Raw genomic sequence first — 23,205 nt, 5'->3', positions numbered from 1 at the left:
TCCTCGATGGCTTTTCCACCCCCAATATACAGGGGGCCCAGGGGTGGGTGATGGAATTTTTTTAAAAAAATATTTTTCAGCTGTGGGACCCACTGATTTTATGGTGATAAAACCGTCGGAGAGCACTCTATGCTCCTCGACGGAGTGATGATCCGGATTCTAAGCTGACCAGAGGAGTCATACTTTCAGGGAAAATAAGTTAAATAAATAAAAAAAGAAAAAAGAAAAAAAAATTATATTAGGTACAACTGTCAAAGCATAAACGAGATGAGGGGCAAAATCAACCATGATCAAGTGATCAATCAGACAGCGCGTTTAAGACATAGAGAAATCAAAGAATGGGTAAAATGGTCATTTTCTGTCCAAAATTCTAAAAAAAATGATTGGAGAGAACGTGGTGGGACCCACTCAACCCGTCAAAGCCGGGCCCACATCCCATTTGTATTTAATGTACCAGCCGTCGGGTTCTGGAAAGGTCCACATGTGTTCAGACATTTCCAATCACATATCACCTATAAGGCTATAACCCAGCTGTTATCACTTATCATATTCCATCCATGCATGTATGCCATCTTATACATACATCATCATGACCCGCCATTCATTTGTTAGGGCTTCCCTTGCTTTTCCCAGTTTAAAAACAGGATTCAAGGCACCCTCAGGCACACTCAGCAGCCAGCAGAGAGAGAGAGACAGAGAGAGAGAGAGATGGGGAGCTATTGGGATGAGAGCTGTGTCTCAGATGAAGAAGTTGCAGGAGGGATGAGTCCAAGAACCGAGTTCAGAGAGAGAGATGCATGGTCCAAGAAAAAGAAGAAAAACCAAGTTTTGCTTGAAGGGTATGTTGAAACAGGCGATGAGGAAGACCAAGAACAAGGAGGATCAAATGGGTTCTCAAGGACAAAGAGTTTGACTGATGATGATCTTGATGAGTTGAAGGGTTGTTTGGATCTTGGGTTTGGTTTCAGCTATGATGAAATCCCTGAGCTCTGCAACACATTACCTGCTCTGGAGCTTTGTTACTCCATGAGCCAGAAGTTTCTGGATGAGCAACAGAAAACTGTTGAAACTTCTACAGTTTCTTCTCCTACCTCTGAGACCTGTTATTCTCCTTCTTCTCCTCCAGGTCCTGTTGCCAGCTGGAAGATCTCTAGCCCTGGTATGCAAAGCTGCTTCCTTTCCATTCTGTTCTTGTGATTTTCCTTGCTTGAGTTTGTTGTCACATTCTAAATATTCCATTTTGGACATTCTTTATTATATTTGTTTGTGGACTGCCTGGAGACAGATGCTAGATTCTGGAGTTATCTCCTAATTGGTTTTCAATTTGATCTAATAAACTGTTATATTTGTATATTGGTTTTGGGTAAATTCTTCTTGTTATCACAGTTAGAAGATTTGCAAATTGATGTTTTGTTTCTTATGCAGAGTTTCTGGATCAACTGATCTATCTAGATGAAGCTCTGATGAGTTGTGTCAGGTTATAATCTTGTCTTCTAGGATATTTAGTAGTGTTGTAAGAAAACTTTTGTACATTTTGACACATTGGTTCTTTATTTAAGTAGTGTTGTTAGCAAATTTTGAGTTCTTTAATGTGCAGAGATCTATATTTAAGGTGTGGAAATTGTAATCCCCTGTTTTTAAAGAATCCAGCAAAGATGTATAACTTCGATTAGACTTGGTTGATTTTCTAGAAAAAACAGATTCCTTAACCTTAATGCATGAACTTATTTTGGGTATTATGTCTCTCTGAGATACATCACTTCGAGATTGGATAGACTAAGGAGAATTTAAATCTGGGTATATTAGTATTATAATATAATTTTTGAATTTTCTTTTCAGGTGATGATCCTGATGAAGTTAAAGCAAGGCTGAAGTTCTGGGCTCAAGCAGTGGCTTGCACTGTTAGACTCTGCAGCTGACGCTGATGGAACTCAAATGACACTATAATTTCTTTCGCCATAACTTGATGTTGTGGAAAATTTGTTGAGAGAATTCTCTACTTGATGTCGCCAAAGCCAGTTTCTGCAAGATGGGAATTCTTGCAATTATTTTGTTACACAGGGGTCTCGCTGGGTATCTGATGAAATATGGCCATGAAAACTGATGGAAATGTGGGAAAGGCAAAGGAAGAAGAGGAAGAAGAAACAAGGAAGATCTAAGATTCTAATGAGACTAATTTACTTGCATTTGAGGCAAAAGAGCTGTTTTGTAGATGGCATGTAACATTTTGTTGTCTACACTGATTAAATAAATAAAGCATTCTTATTTTTATTCATGTTTGAATGGGTAATTTGCTCTTTTCTCGTCTGAATGCGTTTACATGTATGTAATTGTCCAGGAATACTGCAATTTTTGAAGAGCTGATCATGAAACCTGGGTTCTTCAATGTAAATTGTTAACCAAAATGACTTAAACCAATTTCTTCAAGTGTGAAACCGCCTGCTGAAGTATTCAAAGTTCCCAAGTCGCGAGCAACCAGAAACAATTATTGAGCAGATCCTGTTAAATTATTGAGCATATGGAACTTGTATTTGAGGCAGAATCTGCCATTATACTATTGAATGAGTTCACATTGCTGGAATTGAGCAATCAATTTATAATCCAAGTTGAAAAGAAAAAGAATATTTTTTTTAGACATTGAAGCAACAGAAACCTCAACTCTCAGGCATTGGTGGCATGGTTAGGGATCACAATTTTGCAGATGATTTTTGTTTATGGATAGGGTATAGGGGAAACATGAATTTTTTGTTGCAGAAGCTCAGGTTATCTGGAAAGGCCTTCTACTGGCACTCATTTACGTCAAGAGTGATAAACAAACTCTAGTGTTCTTTCTTACAAGCATAGCCTCAAGCTCTGCTTGAAAAATACCACACTTAATCAAAAATATCTTTCATCTTGCTTCCTCCTTTGATGTATGCATTTTCTTGCATATATACTGAAATGCCAATTGTGCAGCAAACAAACTCACCAGAAAAGCAGCCAAGACCCAAGATTGGTTTATCTATCATCATTTCCCACCCCCTTTTCTATTTTGGGTTTAGATTGGTTTATCTATCATCATTCTTCACTCCGTTTTCTGTTTTGGGTTTTACTGTTTGGTTCTCTTTGTTGAAAGCTGCAAGCCATTGTACTAGCCTTGCAGCTTTCCTTTAAATCATGACACTTTTTCTTTTCTTAAAAAAAAAAAAAAAAAAAAAAAAAAGAAAAAGAAAAAAAGACAACAAAACATTGAAAACTCCAGGGCCAGAAACTAATAATGTCAATGAACAGATTGGAGCCACTGGAAAATCACTTATTTGCTATACCCATATGGTATTTGATTGGATCTATTAATTTGCACAAGATTAAGACAGTGAACAAGACAGGACACCTACCATGCTAGAGTTTGAGAAGGATCACAGGATAACATGTGCAGTCTTACCTTTCTAAGCAACACTTGTTCACATGCTACCCCTGCTGAGATCCCTTTCTTTATGCAAATGAGGACAAAGCTCATGCAAAAGTAGATACTGACATTATCAGAGGCAGATGTACCCAGTAGCAAAGGAGTGGAAGAGGTTCAGCCGAGGATGAATCTGTCCACATCAGAAATATGAGAACCAAGTTGAATGCTCAAGATTTAGAAGCTTATCCTGTGGGATCCATTCAATAAGATAAAGTTACACTTGTTATCTTCTTCATCCACCTCTCTTAACCTGCTAACAACTCCCACCTCATCAAAAGCAAAAAGGCTTGTCATAGTCAGGTTTGTGAAGGCTTCAATTGCGAACACATGTATGTGAATGATCAGTATTGTCCGAGTTGGAATCTACAAGAGACTACTCAACTACCTGCTGAACTTTTGTTTAGATTTGGACCTGAAATCTCCCCCCACCCACCCACCCCCCCCCCCACAAGAGATTGAATGCAATATTTTAGCATTCTTTTATAGCAACAGGCACAAAAATTTCTCAAAAACTTTTTATTCATAGTACATTTCTCAAAACCTTTTATTCACTGAGAAAGTACATATATACAGTCAACCGCAACTTAGGAAAAGCAGAAAAGATAAAATCTTTATCTGTAGAGATTTACCATATTGTAAACTCAGCTCTAGGCATCAGACATGAAGAAACTAGAGAAACCATAATAATACCCATATACAGAGAAGACAATCTTTAATCTGTTCAGGATCGCCTGACAGTTTGCTGTGGAGCTGATACTTCCCAGCAAGAATGTGCTTCGAGCCTACCTAAAAACTCTTGCCTCTCTTTCTGTGTCAACTGCCTCTTATATGCAGTCCACACCTTCACCTCATAAAGGGACAACCGGAAGGAATCGTAGCTATCACATGAGATCTGCTGGAAGGATCGGCTCTCAATGTCTTCAAAGCAGAAACCTGGATGAGACATTGGAACCAAGGTAGTGTTACCTTTGGCAAAACCTTGCTGCTCAAGCAATTTACCTCCTGAGAGAAGTTGTTTTCCAGCAGGTCGGTTTGTAATGTACATGCAAGTTGAGTTTTCATGGTGTTGTTCTGGGCAGCCCATTCTCTGGCATGGCAAGTGTACCAAGGAATCAGCAGGTGCTAAGAACTGGAACACAGAGATAATCACTATTGACCACATGAATTTCCTCATGATGACCCAAATGCTGCCACAATTTTATCAAATTATTAGAACAAGATGAATCAGAGTTCAAAAATTACAGAATGTCAAATAGGAAACATGTACCATCAATGCCTACTCCAAATGCAATACAATAAGTCTCAGTGAAGAACTATGGAACTTTAAAAGCTTGTGCAGACTAAAAGAAGCTGAGACAAATTTTCCCGCCATTTGTCTATATATATGAGAGTACACATGTCCAATCTGAATTAAGTGAAAGATGTTCTGACCACATGGTTACTAATAAGATAGCCATGCTGAAGACTACATGATTACTAGTAAGATAGCCATGCTGAAGACTACATGATTACTAGTAAGATAGCCATGCTGAAGACTACATGATTACTAATAAGATAGCCACACTGAAGACTACATGATAGACTATATAGAAAACATATCAATTGAGATTATTTGCTAATAGTATTTATCAAACCATAAGTTTCAAAATTATATACATATGTAACAAAAGGGTAAACACCTCCAGAGATCTGTTACAAATCTGGCTCTTGATATCCCTGTTCTGAAGCTCCCTGCAAACCTTGCATGAAGTCCCCTTGCTTGTGCTTCTTGTAAGTGTCTTCCAACTCCACACTTCTTATACTCCCATACAAGGATGTTCCCATTAGAAGGTTGAGAAAAACAATGAAATACAAAGTTGAACGACCAAGAGTTGGAGGCTAGAAAGATTAATCAAAAGGTAGGAAGAGAGCTGTGAAGGGAGATTGTAAGAGTCTCAATCCCATCTTCATCTTTGAGATAGAAAATTCTTAAATCATGCAACAACTAGGAAGCATGTAAAGAACATGTCAAGGATTAGAAGTACTCAAACAAAACTGATCCTAATGTACTGGAGACAAAATCATTGTGTTTACTGCACTTCATAAAGATTTAATGGTAAGAAGGATATGAAAAAGGTGGGTTCACCACCATCAAAATAGTACACAATTCATCAAAGTGACAGTGACTAGAAAGTTTAGCTGTTGTAGGTGAATCAACTGCCAAAACTTTACAATAGAACATCTCAAAATACAGCATAATACCACCTACTGAAACTTTTAAAATAAAAGATCTTAAAAATTCAAAGGTGGAGTCCAAGATTACTAATCTTATTTCTTTTATGTACAAAATGCCATCTCTGATCTCAGGTGCAGTAAATTCAAGTCCTTTTCAGGGTTCCAAAGTTTGTACGCAGAGTCCAAGATCACTCATTCTACTTTAGGAGCATGAACACAAGTTGACGATTTAAGTTTCATCAAGGCATATCAAAACTCCTTCAAAACTCTTAACCTGACACTAGCATTGTAATTTTGGGGCTTCAGGGCAGTCAATATATCTTTAAAAATCTTCGTCAACCTTTTAGTCTAAACACCACTTCTTGCCTCCCAAGAATCTTTACAAAAATCTTCATCATGTTCCAATAGTTGATTTCCTTGGCTAGCTTATGTTTTCAATCATCACGGGCTCGGTGAAGTATGTTGAAAGACAGGAACCTGCTGCAGAGGGGTCTACTGTTGGAGACTGAGAATGGTATCGGTTAAAATTTTGAAAGACCCGTGTATACCAGTTCCAAAGGCTTTTCTGTTGCAATTACGAGGGTCTCAAATCCCATTTTATCTCCTGGGCATTAGAATGTTGCAAAGTTGATGACATATTTATGCATTGGGAGGTTGACACCACATTTAAGAACCCTTTGAGTACTAACGATTCTCAAGACAAACAAGTTTAGGCCCTAACCCCAAAGGGGATGTCCCATAAATGGGATAAAGCTGAGTTGTTGTTATATACCTTATACTTTGTTAATCATTTGTTGAATTTCTCATTTTAGCATTGTTATATTATTTGGCATTGATATGGCTCTAATGTTGATTCTTGACTCTTGATGCTGCTTCTCTTTACTCAGCCTTATCCAAACTACATGGATCCTATTTTAACAATCATTAATACATGAATTGATGTTGCAACAGTTGATTCTTGTCACTGGATGTTGCTTAAAGTGTTGATTCTCGATAAGCAATTCAGCATAATTATACCAGTACAATACTATATTTAATTGATATTATCAAAAGAAAATACTATAGCACTTTGGGAAGGCCCGGAATCTTGTTGCCTGTGCTTAAGCATCCCTCCAATGCCTTGGGTTGCGGATCACCTAGGCGCTATGACAACAGTGAACCAGCAGGAGAGCCTCTCCCATAAACAAACAACACAGGGCTGCTCAAATCTACAGTAAAGCAAAGTACATTGCTGAAACCCGATGGTATGCGACTAAACAAGAATGCAACTTACTTCAAAAAAATAAATAAATGTGAAAAAGACTTTGGGTCAGCCTGTTGGGAGGCTATTATGGTCCCCAGAGTACCTAATAGCGTGGAGCTGGAACAGACAAGTCATTTACACATGATGCATCTGATAAACATCATAAGGCTTGTTTACATTTAGGGATCAATGTTAACGGTACCAATTTGGAGCAGATGCCTGGCTAATGGGAACACCAAGTGGTTCGTAGAGTGGCTATTAAGGATGGAGATCACATATAGTGTTCCATATATATTCTTGAGAGAATTACTGCACAAATTGGCCTCTCTCTTGATCTAAAACTACTAGAGAGAGTGAATGGTTCAGGATATCACACAAATTACAGTACAAAGAGCATGGAAGAGGATGGGGGCTTTGATATAATAAGAAATGAAATTTTGAATCTGTCACTTCGCTACAAAGTGCAATCTCTGCACATTGAGAAGGAATTAAGGGATCTTGACTGGGAGGCACGAACCACCGAACATTAACACCTTTTATTCTTTCCGCATTTAAGCCGAGAAACAAGGAAAAAATTACTTGAAAGACTGGAACTTTCGTAGAGAACCTTTGCAAAGTGCATAAAAAAAATATATCACTAATTCTCTAAATTACAAATCTATTTCATTCACGATCCACACAACAATCTGAGACAGACCCTCAACATATATTGCCCAGAAAATAAAAAAAATCCCAGTACCCATTACTTAAAATTCCTGGCCCATTATCTAAATCTATAAGATGCTTACAATCATACTGGTAAGTGGTAACATCAAGAAGAAAATCTAGAATAGATATAAAAAAGCCAGATTTACATATCTGTTCTCAAAATTAAGAAACCCTAAGATGAAATTCATGTAGAAGAGTATAGAAAAAGAGAGAACTCACCAATTTCTGCAACACTGATAGGCGTCTGTAGTGTCTTCAAGGTCTGCTGAAACAAAATTTCAGAAATCCGGACTCAGGTCTATAATGGAAGAAAGTCGTTCGCTCTCTCCCGGAATAAATTAAGGGATTTATATAAAGGAATTAAATAGAAAATGTTTCACGTTTTTGGACACGTGGCAACCCAGGTTGGTTCAAATTTTGTGGATGCATCTCATCCGACCGTAGAAATTGAAAAAAAAAAAAAAAAAAGAATGATTTCAAAGAATAGATCTATTCTTGTTTGGTTGCAGGGAATCGGTGATCACCGTTTAAAAATAAAAATTTCGCATGAATCAATTGAACCGGTCAATTAAGTTAGAAATTTATAGAATTACTAAGCTTTTGGAGACAAGGGTTGATTTTCACTAAGTTAGGTTAATTTTTTAGGGCAAATTAGGTTAAGAATTTGTGGATTAAGAAAATCCTAAAATCTTTGTGGCACATGGCATGTTTGGGTTTGAGTAAAGTCCAAAATATAGCAAGACAAAATTAGTGGTAATTCTTGACTCTATATCTTTTACGTGTCAAGCTAAAGGTAAAGGTTAATACTTTTTTTATACTTCTTTACCACACAATAAGGGTGAGATCCACCCTTAGTGGGCCCCACATTTACTATAGAAGGAGATAAAACCTTTAGTGGGCCCCACCTTTACTATATAATGGAAAAGTATGAGAATAGCACAGACCTCAATCAGACTCGTAATTCTTAGGGTATGGATTTTGCATCTAGACAAAGGACAAATGAAAACATTGCACTATTTACCATTGAAGCATTACTCAATCAGTATTTATCCACAACTTTTAGCGAAGAGGTCACGATTCCACTCTTCCTATTGTATGTGCAAGGTTCAACATGTCGGTGAAATGTCAGGTATGGTTGCCTGTTGACACTAGCGACACGATGACATTTTGTTGATATGTCGGCGACTTTAGGCAGGGTCAATGAAAATTCGACCCCCTAGTTTAATGGTGTATTTAGGGTCATTTTGTCTTGAATTTTGTTTTCTAGTCTAATTTAAGGTCAATAAACACACTGAGAAACATTATTTTGGCCTAAAACATCACTTAATCTCAAGTTTCTAATTGACACATGCCTGACTATATGCGGACAATACTGGAAATCTGAAAAATCCATATAAATTAATGCAAACATGTAAAGAAAACACAAGTATACAACTACTGAAGATAAATACTAAAATCTACAATTCATTATACAATTATGTTGAATATGGTTCATGCTTCACATTCTGTTGCCAACGGATACAGAGGTCCCACGTCATTTTGGCAAAAATCAAATAAAAAATCGGTGAAAAATTGAACGAAGTTTTGCTAAATATCATGAATTTAACGATTATATTGTTGAGAAATTGACTTTTCATCATATATCGCTGATATATGGGCGATTTTTGGAAAACTCATTTTCGCTCATCTTTTCGTGTCGCCTATCATCGACATGGTGATATATGGTCAACATCTTGTACCTTTGGTATATTTAATAGGTCTAGGCTTCCAGCCATTATTATAAAGCTACAAATTTCAAAAATAAATAAATAAATAAACAAAAATATTGTGTGTATATATATAAATTCCTCTCCAAGGTGACATTTGTATGGATCCTCTTAGTTTGTATGCAGAAAAAATCTTATGATAACTTAAAGGAGGCTCTTTTTGCAAAGGCATACAAGAAACTGGTCCAGCAGATAACCTTACTTCTAAAAAGGAAACTGCTACAACAGCCTTGAAAGAGGTGAAAAGGCAAAGAATTGCATAGTATGGATTAATGGATATTGATTCATCAGCTTCTGCTGGTGCTAATCAAGTCCCCCTGTCTATTCTTTACATTGATTCTTTCTGAGTTTTCATATTTTTAAGTGTTCTGTTCAACATTAGTTTTCCTGTGTACATATTTGGTAGCCCAAAACAGATAGTTGAAGAAACCCACAAGGCCAAGGATTGCTAGCAACCAGTAGAAACGATCAAGATGATTTTGGTTCAAATTGTTTCCTCCCAGCCACCCTTGTTCTCCTATGCCATTTCCATTTCCATGCCTGGTGTACTTGTCGACTAGTTCCACAAGAATAGAACCCAGCAAGGATGCTAAACCAAGAACACACCAGAAGATAGCAGTTCCAAGAGATTTCATCCCGTTCGATGCTTCGCTATTGAAGAACTCAAGCAACCCGACATAGGTAAACACATCTATGATGACTATGGCAAAGAATTGCAGCCCTAGCCACAAAACAGACATTGGCACATGATGATCAGCAGCTCCTGATGGGTTTACATTTAGCAGTCCATGCTCCTTTGCAATGGTTTTCCTTTTCATCTCTATCAAAGCAGCTGTAGTTCCTGCTAGTGATACTATAATGAAGCCAACACCTATCCTCTGCAAGTGGGTAATGCCAGTTTTATGGCCAGTGATCTTGCTTGCAAGTGGCACAAATAACCGATCATACAAGACTAAGAGCACTGTCTGAAAAAATATTGGGATTGTCACAAGAGACACAGGAGAGACATTGATATTTCCCAGCTTAGTGTTCATTGTTCCTCCTTGTTGAATTGTAAGTGTCAAGAGTTGTGGTATTGGAATGTAAGCAAACAGAGCACTCAGGAATATAGGGAGCATCCGAAGGACGATTTTAGTCTCCTCTATTTGTGTTACAGTGCAAAGAGACCATTTCCCTGTTGGCCATCCTTCAACCAGAATTGAAGCTTTATCCAGGAACCTGCAAATTAACAAAATCAGTTCTAGTGGTTGAATTGAGCCCTTTCACTTCTTTACATTAATAAGGTTCCTAGGCTTACTTGAGACTATTTGTGTGAGGGAGTATCTCCCCTATCATTATCATCTCTTCATCAGGAGGTCCTTGGTATATCAGCTCTCTTTCCATGTTTCCTGGCAAGGGAAGATTTCTTTTCTTAAATGCAGCCACAAGAACCTGAAACCATAGAAGAATTAGAACATAAACAGAGCAGAAACATGTCTAATTAGTAGACCTTAATCTATACAGATTCTTACCTGCAACAACCTAGTAAGAGGGCTGCCTCGCGGGATTTGATGGCGATAGAGTTTAAAACCAAGTCCAAATACAATGATTCCTAGTAACATAACACTTGAAGTTAGAACAAGACCTTCAGGCCAACCTTTGCTGGTTTCAACCCACACTATGAAGATTAAACCCAATACTGATCCCCCTGAAATGCAGACATTCAACCAGTTGAAGTAGCTAGACCTGCGTCGGGACTTGCTGATGGTATCATCATCAAATTGCTCTGCACCAAATGGTGGTAGATTGGCTCTTAAACTTCCTTCACCTATGGCTATGGTGTACAGGGCAATATAGAGAAAAACAGCTTTGGAGCCATGAACTTGTTTGCAGCTGCTGCTTTGTTGCACCCCAGAACTACTACTATCACATGGTGGTGGCCTAAGTGATGGTAGATATGCTTGAAAGGTAAGCATCACAAAACCCTACACGCAAAAACAAGAGGGCAATAGTATCATTTTCAACTTATTTTTGAAAAACCTTTTATGTATGTGTCTTTAAATATATGGGATGTTAACAAAACATACGATATACCTATATCTAGCATCCCTTATCTTTTTTGACAAAAGATTAAAAAGGATAAGGATCCAATTAGGGTTCTTATCAAACCCCCTAACAAGAGAAAAAGTGAGTTTAATTGTCTGCTTGTAGTAAAGTGTCTTTACTAATTTCCCATTCTTACATTGAGTCACACCTCATGGGTCCTGTGTCCTATTATGATATGATGATGGTAGACCAAGTAAGTGGTGAAGGGAGAGTCCTTTCACTTATAAGGGAGAAAGAAAGCAAGTCTTGGCCCATATGTGTGGGAGTTAAAGTAAGAAAGTAAGCCAAAGCCCATATATGGGATTTAAAGCAAACCCTCTGGTCTCCGCCTTTAAATTTTTGTCGTGAGTCTCCCATGATGACATAACAAGGCAACCAAGCTAGCCAACAAGAACTTTAACTTGAAGTTGGTTTGCCACTCATCTTTCTGTCTCTTACATTTGTTGCAAGAAAGCTGTTTCAAATCAGTTGCTCATGACATTCAAACTAAGGTCTATAATGGGGGGAAGCAAGGGATGAATCTCAACCATTCACTGGGGAATTTAGAAACAGAGAGAGAAAAGGAGAAAGAGAGGAACTTACAAGGAAAACAAGAGGAGCAAAGAGAAGAAGGGTTTTGAATCTGGTGATGTAAGAGTCTGAGATGAAGCCACCAAGCAAAGCAAAAGCACAGGTAGCACCAAAGAAGTTGGTCACTGTAGTTGAGGCAGTGGCGACATCCATATGCATTGTACCTCTAAGATATGTCACCAAGTTAAGAAAGGTTGGTGCATAAGACATGTTTGTCATCAACACCATGACTGCAACAAGAAAAGAAAACCATCATCATCATCAGCATCATCTAACAACTACAATCTCAAAATCTGAATCTAATTTATAGTAACTTCTCATCTCTTCTCATGCATTAATAAGTATTACAACATTCAAAACCAAAAGCTAAAGAATTCTGGTTTGGAGCTTAGTATATCATTAGTGTTTCATCACTTACAGCAGATGAACAGAGCAGCTTTAGCTCCACCATGCCTCTCTTTGTTGATGGGTTTTCCCTCCCAATCCATGTAAACTTGAACAGCCATATCCTTTAAGAATGAACTGAAGCTATCTGTCATATGTTTCTAAACTTGAAGTCACCTCTCTTTATAGAATACCAATACACTAGAATGATAAGACACATTTGCACTTTATAATGTCAAAAGACAAGGCTATGAAATAATGGAGGGCATCTTTGAACCTGTGGGTTCCTATGTTTATATTTTTTTCTTGAACAATTTTCTTGGTTCTTATTAAGCAGAAATTAGTCAGAGTTCATGTGAGATTACCCTCGTATATTTCACCTTACATAGATTTTATTGGGTTCTATTTTATGAGTTGGGTAAGATGTGTCATGGATGAGAATTGATGTGTACTGCTATGATATCATAGCTACACAGAGAGAGAGAGAGAGAGAGAGAGAGAGAGAGCTCTAACATACAGTGGAGGGTGATATCATATAATTTTTTATTACAAATGGAAAGTGTAATGGAGTGTAGAGTTTAATTTAGTGGGAGCTTTTGAAAGCACATCAAGTGTTTACTCAAGGAAGGTTTCAAAATTTCTACGCCACTTCAATGCGCTCTTTTATATGAAATGACGTTCAGAATATTTTGATAGCTAGGAGAAGAATGGTGATAAAATGGGAATGGACCAGATACTAGTTAATGTTCACAGAATCATCTGACGAAAAGTGGAGTTTCAATTCTTTGAACCTCGTATTGATAATTGCCCACCAAGTGTTTGTTTTTGGGACCTACAGCCTACTTAAGATATCTAAAGGTGGAAGTTTCTCACTGATGAAGAAGAAACCACTTATTTGTATTTGACTTCATATTTAGAATTAATTGTAAAAAGCAGACAACTTATTATATTAATTAGGTAGTAGGTCAGGATATGAATGATGGTTGAAAACTGATCACTACTAAATTCCCATTTCGCATTAGGTTTGTTTTGTGGGTTAAGATGGTGTGGGGGTGGGTTTAAGAGGCTAATGATCCTGGAAATGTGCAGGTGTAGGTTTGCGAATTATGGTTGCAACAGGGTTGGATTGAGTTGGGTTTTTACAAATCTAGCCTGATGCTGATCCTGATCCAGATCTTGTAAGGTCGGCCTGCGTCAAACTCTCGATCCAAACATTAATCTAGGGCCACCTTGACCCGAACCTGCTTGATCCCGGGCTTAGGGCAGGTTAGCATGGGTTGAAGGCCATTAGGGCCAAAATTTTAGAGAAGATCTATTTGTTAATCAACACTGGATTTATCAACACTTAATTTTGAATATTATAACCTTCATAAATTGCACCTGGGGTCTTATATGATTTACAAAGTCATGTACATGAAAGAGACTTTCTGAGTGTTCATAAATCTGTTGGAAATAATCCTATTAAGAAATGGATTTGGGTTGTGTAACATGTTGATCATTCAGATCCTAGAGGAGTAAAAAAAAATCACAAGAAACAGTATGATAGTTCCAACAGAATCATAGGATGTTGGACCACCCTAAAACTAAGAGGTTTCTTTGAGGCATTTTCCAAAGTTAAAATATATAGTTCTTCACAGAAAATGGAAACAAGTGTAGGGTATTCTAAATATAGTAAGTTCCAGTTTACCATTATTCCAGTGGCTTGTCTAGCTTAGCTTTCAGAAACTTGATGAACCATCATTTGCCATAAATAGGTGATCAAGATAAGAACACTACTTTATGACTCAGAACCTTCATGGATCAATGGATACAAAAGGAAACACACTAGAAGAAGACTCAACTGAATTTGATGAATTATAATGCACATCCAACTCCTGAAAAATGGAAAATTTGAACTTATTCTTTTTGATTAACTTGAAAAAACAAACACATTCCCTTTCACTGATGGCTGCCCCAAACATTTCATTCTGTACTTGTTAATATATGTGTCAACTGTCCAAGCTCTCCCATCTGAAACCTTCAGTTTGACATTGTTTCTTCTTCCAGATATTCAAGGCAAAGCTGGTGCCTACGGATTGCAGGAGTGGAAAGACGCATATTCCATTATAAATATCAGGGAATTTCAAATTAGATGTTCAGAATTTTGATTTGAAATGGACTATTGCCCCTATATTTTGGTAATCACTTTCTACTTTATGCCAAGTTGCCAACATGAGCTCATGGCACTCTGGAGGTAATGCGGATTTTTTGAATAACTCTGAAGTGTATAATCTGAACGAAAAGAAAATTGTGCCCATAAAAAGCATAATGCACAGAAAAAGAAATTTTTGTAGACAGAGAATGGTCTGCCCAATTTAACTGCAAACAGAGGAAGGTTAGATTTGAAGGTACCAGCTAATAGAATCCCACAGAAATTTTTTTTACACAAGTTCCATTAGGTGAGTGACGTTTACGAGGGGGAACCTTCAAAGTCCTGTCATGGGTACTGCAATCTATCAGGCATGTAATGAAAGAAACACTCTGTCAATTTGGAATAAAAAATTTATATTGAAGACTTTAATGGACCTTACCTTCGTGAACAGAATGGTCATTGCATCTATTTTCTTGCTTACAATCAGGTGCTTCAACCTTGACAGGCCCTTAAAGTTTACTTTCATTGACCTGAAGAACTGCAATTTGACTGAGCTGAGGCAATGATGGTTTGTCCCCACTCTGCATTGCCTTGTGGTCTTCTTTTGGTAGCTTTCCTTTTGCCATGATTATCTACATAAGGTCTAGATTCACTTTGAAAACTTTTGGATACTGCAACCTCCTTTCACAACCATTTTTGGCGAACTATTTGGAAAAAGAATTCCAAATCACCAAGGTATCCAACGACTAAGAAGTCTCCAAATACTAGGAAATGGTCCTTGGAGAAAGTCAGCGAACCAACTTGGAAGAGATGTTTTACCCAATTTTCCAAACTCTTCAATCAATCGTCTTCCAGAGGGTGCAATGAGTACAGATTGCAAACACTCCATTAAGGTAAGTGGAGAAATGTGTTGGTACTCTGCCAAATAAAGAAATTCAGTCTATTGCAAGTGAAAGTCAATGGAAGAGAAAGTCTAGAAATCAAGTATGAGATTGAATAATTCAAGACTTGAAACTATCCAATGAAGCATGCTGAACATTGCAGTACTAAACCCATAAATAAGCAGTATTCCTTCTACCAAAAAAAAAAATAAGCAGTATTCCTTAATCTATACAACTGAAAAAGGTTAAAAAAGACTTACCATTTGGAATTTAAAAGACCACAATTCCATCTCCATTATGGTAGTATTATCATCAGTTATTCACTCGTCACTAATCATACAGTTGACAGCTGAAGTCTGGGGAGTAGCCTTCTTCTTTCATTTTCAATAGAAGATCATCCAATATCTGGTAGATGTCTTTTGCTTCTGGGTGATTTCTGTCCCTGGCAATAAATCCATTCACCACACTCCTTATCTCAATCCAACTCCAACCAGCATCTTTCTTTACTCCTCTCTCTTCCATCATCTTCCTTGTTCTCTCTGATTCCAATCTTTCCCCACAGTCAGCAAGTAAGTTTGAAAGAAGAACATAACTTGCAGAATCCTCAGGGAACAATTCAATAGCTCTCCGTGCAGCGTGCTTACCTAGCACAAAGTTTGAGTGTAGTCTACAAGATCCTAAAAGAGTTTTCCATATCAAATAATCTGGATCGAATGGCATTTGTTCAATAATCCAGGCGGCCTCATTTAGCCTTCCTGCTCGGCCCATAATGTCAACTAGACAAGCATAGTGAGACATTGAAGGGACAATCCCATAGCAGCTCTCCATGATTTTAAAGTATTCAAGTGCTTCATCTACATAACCTACATGACTACATGCATTCAAGATTCCCACAAATGTAGCATCATTAGGTTTGATGAACTCTGATTCAACCATCTGATCAAAGAGCTTAAGGGCCTTTTTCCCATGCCCATGATGAGCATACCCATGAATTAATGTATTCCATGACATGAGATCATGTCTAGGCATGCCATCAAATGCCAACCATGCATTATCGATGTTTCCACACTTAGAATACATATTAACTAGGGCATTTCCCACACAAACATTAGCATCAAATCCTAACTTCATTGCAAAACCATGCAGCTGTTTTCCTTGATCCAATAAAGCCTGAGTAGCAGACGAACTAAGAACACCAGAAAATCCATATTCGTTAGGCTTAACTCCTCTCTTATGCATTTGGCAAAACAAGCTTGTTGATTTCTCACTCAACCCATTTTGGGTGTAACCAGTTATGGCAGCAGACCAAGAAACAGCATCAGGATCCTGGATTTTCTCGAATACTTTTCCAAGCTCATCTATCTGGTTGTTTCTTGCATACATGGTAACCAAAGCATTTGAAATCCGAATGTCCAATCCCAAGTTCAACTTTATCACAGAGCAATGGACTTGTTTTCCCATTCCTATGAACATAGGGGATAAACCACAAGCCCCGATAACAGCAACAAAGGTATACTCATTGGGTTTGATCCCTAAATTGATCATTCTGTAGAACAACTCCAGGGCTTCAAATCCAAGCTCATTTCTGGCACAGCAGGAGATCATTGAGCTCCAAGTGACCACACTCATAGTCTCTAAATGTTCAAAAACCAGCTTGGCACTCTCATAGGAGTTGTTCTTTGAATAAAATTCAATCAGAGCACTAGCAGAGTAGAGGCTCTGATCCAAAAAGGTTTTAACCATGTAAGCATGAATCTGCTTACCAACTATTGGTTGACAGCCAACCAAAATGCTACTTATGGTGTGTTCATTTGGGTCCAGCCCCAACTTCCTCATCCTACCGAACAATTCAAATGCCTGTTCCAGCAAACCACTCTTTAAATAACCCCCAATCATAGAGGTGAAAGATACCAAATCGGGCTTCAGCATTCCATTGAAAATTTGGTGGGCTAAATCAACTAAGCCACACTTTGAGTAAAAATCAATTAAGCAAATCTTGGTTCTACAATCATGAACAAACCCAGCTCTTATAACCAAAGAATGAATCAGAATTCCCAAATCCAACATAGAAAGGTTAGCACAAGCCTGAAGTACGACATTTAGAGTGACATCATTGGGAAGAACACCCATTTTAATCATCTCCAAAAACAAAGAAATACCGATTTCAGGAGAACCATTCCAAACACAACCAGAAATTGTTGATGTCCAAGTAACTACATTCCTTTCCGACATCTCTCCAAACACCTCCAAAGCATCACACATACAATAAGATTTCATAAAGAGATCAATCAGAATTGACTGTAGAGAGATTGCAGGTTCAAATCCTTCTCTTTTCATCTTTAAACACAACTTCTTTGCTTCATCAAGTCTCTGCAACTCTAATAATTTCTGCAGAGTATGATTATACTTATGCTTTGATATTGGTAGCTCTGGGAAGGGATTGAGATAGAACTCTGGAATTTGTTCTAGTTGGCTTTCTTTGCATTTGATGTTGTCTTTTTTACTTGCGTTATTTGCCTTGGACTCGATCAGTTCTCTGTTTCTGGGATGGTTGATATTCTCAATGAGTCAAAAGGTGTTTGTGAACTTGAACAAGACTGTCTGGTTAAAAAATCTTTGAACTAGAAGAAGAATTGATTGAATTCTAGCTGATACTAACATTCACTTGTGCTGGAACATTTGGAACATTGTAATGTTCCAGCACAATGATTATCTCTCTGTAGGTGTGTATGAGAGAGATGGATATATAGAAATGATTGACAGGAGCATATTCTTGGTCAATTTAATTGAAATAACTTAACATATTATAATGACAAAAATATGTTCTTGCACATCACAAGCTGATCCAAACAGCAGAAATTGAACTTCTGAGATGAAGGCAAGTATTCCAAGCTGATCCAAACAGCAGAAATTAACTAAAGGAAGAACCCTTTTTCACAGACAACAGTGAAAAAGCTCTCTTTAAGATGAAACATATAGAACAGAGGTTCACATCTCAAATTCAGGTGTTTATGCATGTATGAGGTCTACATGATTAGAGGAGAATCCGAGAACGTAATCCTTGTTTAATGGTGATATGCTTTGTGCTTGTGAAGTTGTACCTGTGTTTCTAATCCTTAAAGTTAGTTTCTATTTTGATTCACACATCAGCATTTTCCCTTCAAATTGTTGGATCAGATTTGAAGGTTTTGAGCATGAGGGAAGACCAAATTACTGTTGTGGCTAGGGACAGATGTGATAGTTACTTTGGACTTTATAGAAGGTTTTCCAATGCTGGTTTAAGCCTGCAGTTTTATTTGTAGGTGGGATTCTGAAAGCTACTATGGAGCTAGATTGAATCCACTTTTTTGTTTCCAATACTCTCATCATTTGCTCCATAAACTCCCAATAAGATCCACAAATTCAATCCCTTTCCTTTCATTTCTAAATAAATATAGATGAAACTCAAGCCCACCCAACTCCAGTTCCCTCAATGCTGTCTTATCTCAAATAAACAAAACTCTGCTCCTCCCCTGAAGTATTTTATGTCGGTAGACCCTGCCTCCTCTGGTGGTAATGGACTCAAGAACCAATCAATTCCAGTTTAAATTACACACTAATCTTCACTTTATAATGATACCCTATTCAGAAATTTCTTTTGCTTTTCCTTGGGGAGGAGTGTGTTTTCACTATGTATTCAAAATGTTAGTCATTTGAGTCACTGACATTCTATTGTAGGTGCATGACTATTTCTTCAGTTACCTTAAGAAATTCATAATTGAAAGAAGTACTTTTATTGCATCTTACTAAAAATTCTGTTTTCAATCAAACTACAATCATATACCATTTTGCCTTTCTTTGAATACTTTCTGAAATAGCAAGTGCAACAGTTTCTTCACCACAGGTTCCAGTGGAGAAATCTAAGTTCAATAACCACAGGCTTTTTGTACATGAAACCGACTCTAGGGTTTCTAAGGATTCTATAGAATAAAACCTTGGTGGTGTAGAATTGAAGAAAATGAAGCAATCATCAGATAGAAGTCGATAATGGAGACAAACTGAGAAACTGCAGTTTAAGTTTCTGATTACCGAGCTGAATGCAGTTGCGAGAAAGCCCATGAGAGAGACCTCCTCTTCTTTGGGAAAGAACCCAAGTTCAACGAATCATCACACAAAGAGAGAGAGAATCCATAAGAATTAGATATCGTAGAGCTGTATCTGGAGATCAACATTTCCAGCTCTATCTGGAACTCTCAGACGAATCCGAAATTCAGAATAGAATAGAAATGGATTTAGTGTATGGTGGGTGACTGTTGAGCCACGTCGGATGGAGCTTGTACAAACATATCATCTTTTTCATTTTCTTCTTATTATTTATTTTTATCTCTGGTGGTAAACTGTCCAAAAGATACAATCATGAACATGAATCTGGTGGATCTGGCACTCAAATTTGGTGGGCTTTGTTTCGTTGGTAATGATTTAACGAGTTGAACCCAACCTACATACAAAGTCTACAATCGAGTCTGAACAATGAACGGAGGAAAATGCCGAACCAAAGCCTGGTTTTTGTGTTGAAAATTACGCAAGCCTGGCCTCTACCAAATAGAATTTTGTGCTTTCTTTACACATTTTCATTACACAATAGGATAAAAAACTCATGTGAGATCTACTGAAAATTCAACTTTGATTCATTTTATCAACACTCAAAAGTAAGTTCTCTTCTTATTGTGAAATGGAAAAGTCAAGAGTCAAAGTATGCTTCAGTTCAATTTCCTGTCTATAATTGGTTTGGGTTCTACAAAAAAAAAAAAAAAAAATGGTTTGGTTTTTTATTTTAACTTTCTCATTTTGTCATCAATAAGGTTTTAAGTCCTTAAAACGGTCTTTGGATCCTCTACCTGTATACAAGAAAATTTTTAACCATATAATTAGATTCATGATACGTGTCAAATCTAGTGCATCATGAATCTAACTATGTGAATTAAATTTTTTTTTCTTCATGTGGATGGAGATCCAAGCTTGATAAAGCCGTATAAAACCCTACCAAGAGCCCACAATGGGAGAGCCCTATGCAATGAATATGTCCTGGTGAGTGGTGTCCAATTTTGTACAGACTAGTTCATTCTTGAAACTGTTTCTATAGTTGAACGCATTCCCTTGTTTGACATGGTAGACCAACTGGGGTCATAAAACTGATGTCATAAAACTTCTACTTCCCATAAAATTTTCAAATCCTCTTTTCCCATGGTTGAATCTCGAATCCTTCGAGCCTTGAGAATAGGTCTCCAAATGTGATATTTATAAATCCCATACCTGATCAAATTAGAGGGGTTTTTTCCTTTTGATGCAATGAAGTATCATTCTATTGCAACTTCCCTTATCATTTTTTTTAATTTTTTTTTCGATTCTTTTATTATTTCTTGCACTTTTTAAGCGATTTCTCTCGCGATTCTATCCCAATCTTACCCATTCTATCCCAATGATTCAAGACTCAAAAGTTAATGTGTTTAATGTAATTAAGAGGAAAATCTACATAAAATAATTTATAGATAGGAAGACATTTTATAGCAAAATCTTCAAGATTAATGAGCAATCTTAGCAACTATAATCTAGTGATATAGTCTTCAAAAGTCAACATGCCAAATGTAGTTAGGGAAGAATATACACATGAAATAATTTTTGGAAACAATTTAAATTATAAATGGATTTTGTAATAGAATCTTCAGAGTGAATGGATAATCATTCCAATTATGTCCGAATGATGTAGGCCTCAAAAGGTAATATGTTAAAAATGATTGGGTAGGAGAATTTAAATGGAAGAATTTATAAGAAATAATTCAAATTTATCACATATTTGCATTAAATTAGGATATGCATTAAATTTACCAAAATTATTGACCAAAAATACTCAAAACGGGGGCGAAATTTTCCAAATGGGGGGCGGGTGAAATATTTTGCCGAAATCTCGGCGATATTTCGCCCGGTTCGTTCGCCCAGCGAACCGGGCGAAAGGAACGAAAGTTCGTTCCTTGCCAACACCCCGATTGAGCGAAACATGCACCCGAAATTTTGGGGAAATGACGGTCCATGATCTTCATCAATGGACTTCATCTTCCCAAGTTATGAGAGCACGTGGATTGAGATCTACGAATTATTTTTGTTTTTTAGGTAAAAGATCTCTGAATGAATAGAGAATCAAATAGATTTGATTTAGGTTAAACGAAATTTATTTTTCTACCCCAAAAAATAGAGAATCCAATTGAGAAAGGTCCATTTTTAGTAGAAAATCCAAACAATGAAAAGTATTATATATAGGTCACAGAAGGGAAAAAATTACACATAGTTGGAAACAAATCATCCGCAGATTTTCTATTTATTATATTACCTTAATTTCCTTCAGAGCTATTTAAATGGTATGGGATTCATTGGACCAAAAAAAAAAAAATTAATTGATCTGAAGAAACTCAAAACCATGAATGCCTTGATTTTGATCGTTGTCCTAGTGTTTTCATCGTCCTTACTTGAGCCATATTTTGTGCAGGGAAAAATGGGTGTTCATGTTATAAATGACTTGGGTCCAAATGAGATACTAAATCTCCATTGCAAATCCAAAGATGACGACCTTGGTCCTCAAACACTTGCTTATGGCAAGGAGTTTGAATGGCGCTTCAACATTAATTTTTTTGCAACGACGCTTTTTTGGTGCTGCATGGATTGGAAAGCCAAGCACGGTTGTTTTGACATCTTTAAACCCGAAAGGGATGTTTATAGAAGTTGCAACGCTGGTATAACCCAGGAATGCTATAGGAAGGTAAGACCGGATGGCATATATTTCAGCCCATTTCCGAACACCGAATTCTGGAAGGTGTTCTCATGGTAGTGATTTCAAGGATGCTACTATGTACCCTGTGGATCACAGACTCTCTGTGTTTACCTTCTTATATTTATCATGAATAAATGATGAATAAAAAAGGCTTATTGCGCTATGCTTTTACTTGACCTGTAAAACTGCAAAAAAGTTGTACTAATTAAGCAAGACAAGTTAAGTTGGTCTATTTTTACAACTGCTGGCATCTGCAGCAATGGTTTTCCAATATAAAGTCGTCATATAAGAAACTCATTGTACATATGAAGAAGTTCACCATTCAATAAATCCCTTCACACACCAAAATCTATTCGAAATGGCACCACCATTACTTATTTTGTCTGCTTAAATATCCCATCAGGGAAGGAAATCATTAATGGTGTGTTTAGGTTAATCTGCAGAACCTTTTTGTAGTTAGAACCAACAATAAATGAGCTGGGAGCTTTTGGGTTAAGGGATGTTCAAAAAATCATGGGTTTTCTTAAGGGATGGTTTTGGAGCGGAATTTTGGTTAAGTTTAGGTTAACAAAACTTTAGATGGGCTAAAGAATTGTGTAACCCTGGGAGTAGGCCCTCCAATGTTTGTTTGGGGAACCAACATCAGCGTAGATGATGTTAATGCTGCAATTCTCCGGTTCCTGAGACACTTCACATACCACCCATCTCACACCGAGGGGAAATACATGAGGGCAATTCATCACATTCTTGATGTGGAAGGGGACTCACTCGATGTCGATGCTCAGGATGTCTACGACTACGATTCCGACCTCTACACCAAGATGGTTCGTTACCCACTCGAGGTGCTGGCAATCTTCGATATTGTTCTCATGAATTTGGTTAGCCGCATCAAACCTCTGTTCGAGTAGCACATCCAAGCTCGAATTTTCAACCTCTAAATGTCCGTTTCCGTGAGGAATCTTAACCCATCTGGTCA

The 23,205-nt window shown here is 37.3% G+C and overlaps 3 protein-coding genes and 1 long non-coding RNA gene across 7 annotated transcripts; 1 reads left to right on the top strand and 3 right to left on the bottom strand.

The window, feature by feature from the left end:
* The first annotated feature begins 632 nt into the window (after window positions 1-632).
* LOC149008491 (uncharacterized) lies at window positions 633-2,275 on the top strand. Of its 3 annotated transcripts, XM_089167334.1 has the most exons (3): window positions 633-1,159; window positions 1,426-1,477; window positions 1,840-1,927. In XM_089167334.1, the coding sequence occupies exons 1-3, from the start codon at window positions 709-711 to the stop codon at window positions 1,841-1,843; spliced, it is 507 nt and encodes a 168-aa protein (XP_089023460.1). In that variant the 5' UTR covers window positions 633-708; the 3' UTR covers window positions 1,844-1,927. The 3 variants fall into 3 exon arrangements, with proteins under 3 accessions (XP_089023460.1, XP_089023459.1, XP_089023458.1); XM_089167333.1 differs by lacking the exon at window positions 1,840-1,927 and having other exon boundaries at window positions 1,426-1,823; XM_089167332.1 differs by lacking the exon at window positions 1,426-1,477 and having other exon boundaries at window positions 636-1,159; window positions 1,840-2,275.
* A 1,921-nt stretch (window positions 2,276-4,196) lies between these two features.
* Window positions 4,197-7,997, bottom strand: LOC149008490 (uncharacterized). Its single transcript, XR_016175295.1, has 2 exons — window positions 7,830-7,997; window positions 4,197-4,632 (listed from the first exon to the last, which is right to left on the bottom strand). It is a non-coding gene; the product is annotated as an uncharacterized LOC149008490 (long non-coding RNA).
* Window positions 7,998-9,383: 1,386 nt separating this feature from the next.
* On the bottom strand, window positions 9,384-12,587 carry LOC149008489 (protein NRT1/ PTR FAMILY 4.5-like). Its single transcript, XM_089166078.1, has 5 exons — window positions 12,450-12,587; window positions 12,044-12,261; window positions 10,888-11,340; window positions 10,674-10,807; window positions 9,384-10,594 (listed from the first exon to the last, which is right to left on the bottom strand). The coding sequence occupies exons 1-5, from the start codon at window positions 12,568-12,570 to the stop codon at window positions 9,736-9,738; spliced, it is 1,785 nt and encodes a 594-aa protein (XP_089022204.1). The 5' UTR covers window positions 12,571-12,587; the 3' UTR covers window positions 9,384-9,735.
* An 870-nt stretch (window positions 12,588-13,457) lies between these two features.
* Window positions 13,458-20,860, bottom strand: LOC149008488 (putative pentatricopeptide repeat-containing protein At3g01580). Of its 2 annotated transcripts, XM_089166121.1 has the most exons (4): window positions 19,496-20,860; window positions 15,688-17,969; window positions 14,986-15,464; window positions 13,458-14,888 (listed from the first exon to the last, which is right to left on the bottom strand). In XM_089166121.1, exons 1-2 carry the CDS (start codon window positions 19,636-19,638, stop codon window positions 15,758-15,760), a joined length of 2,355 nt encoding a protein of 784 aa, XP_089022247.1. In that variant the 5' UTR covers window positions 19,639-20,860; the 3' UTR covers window positions 13,458-14,888; window positions 14,986-15,464; window positions 15,688-15,757. The 2 variants fall into 2 exon arrangements, with proteins under 2 accessions (XP_089022247.1, XP_089022246.1); XM_089166120.1 differs by having other exon boundaries at window positions 13,458-15,464.
* Between the last annotated feature and the right edge of the window lie 2,345 nt (window positions 20,861-23,205).

This window comes from Hakea prostrata, chromosome 8, assembly GCF_041222555.1.
Source record: "Hakea prostrata isolate BN-2017 chromosome 8, UWA_Hpros_2, whole genome shotgun sequence".
Taxonomy (NCBI): Eukaryota; Viridiplantae; Streptophyta; class Magnoliopsida; order Proteales; family Proteaceae; genus Hakea; species Hakea prostrata.
Note: the sequence above shows the minus strand (reverse complement) of the source record. Positions and strands in the feature narration are given on the sequence as shown.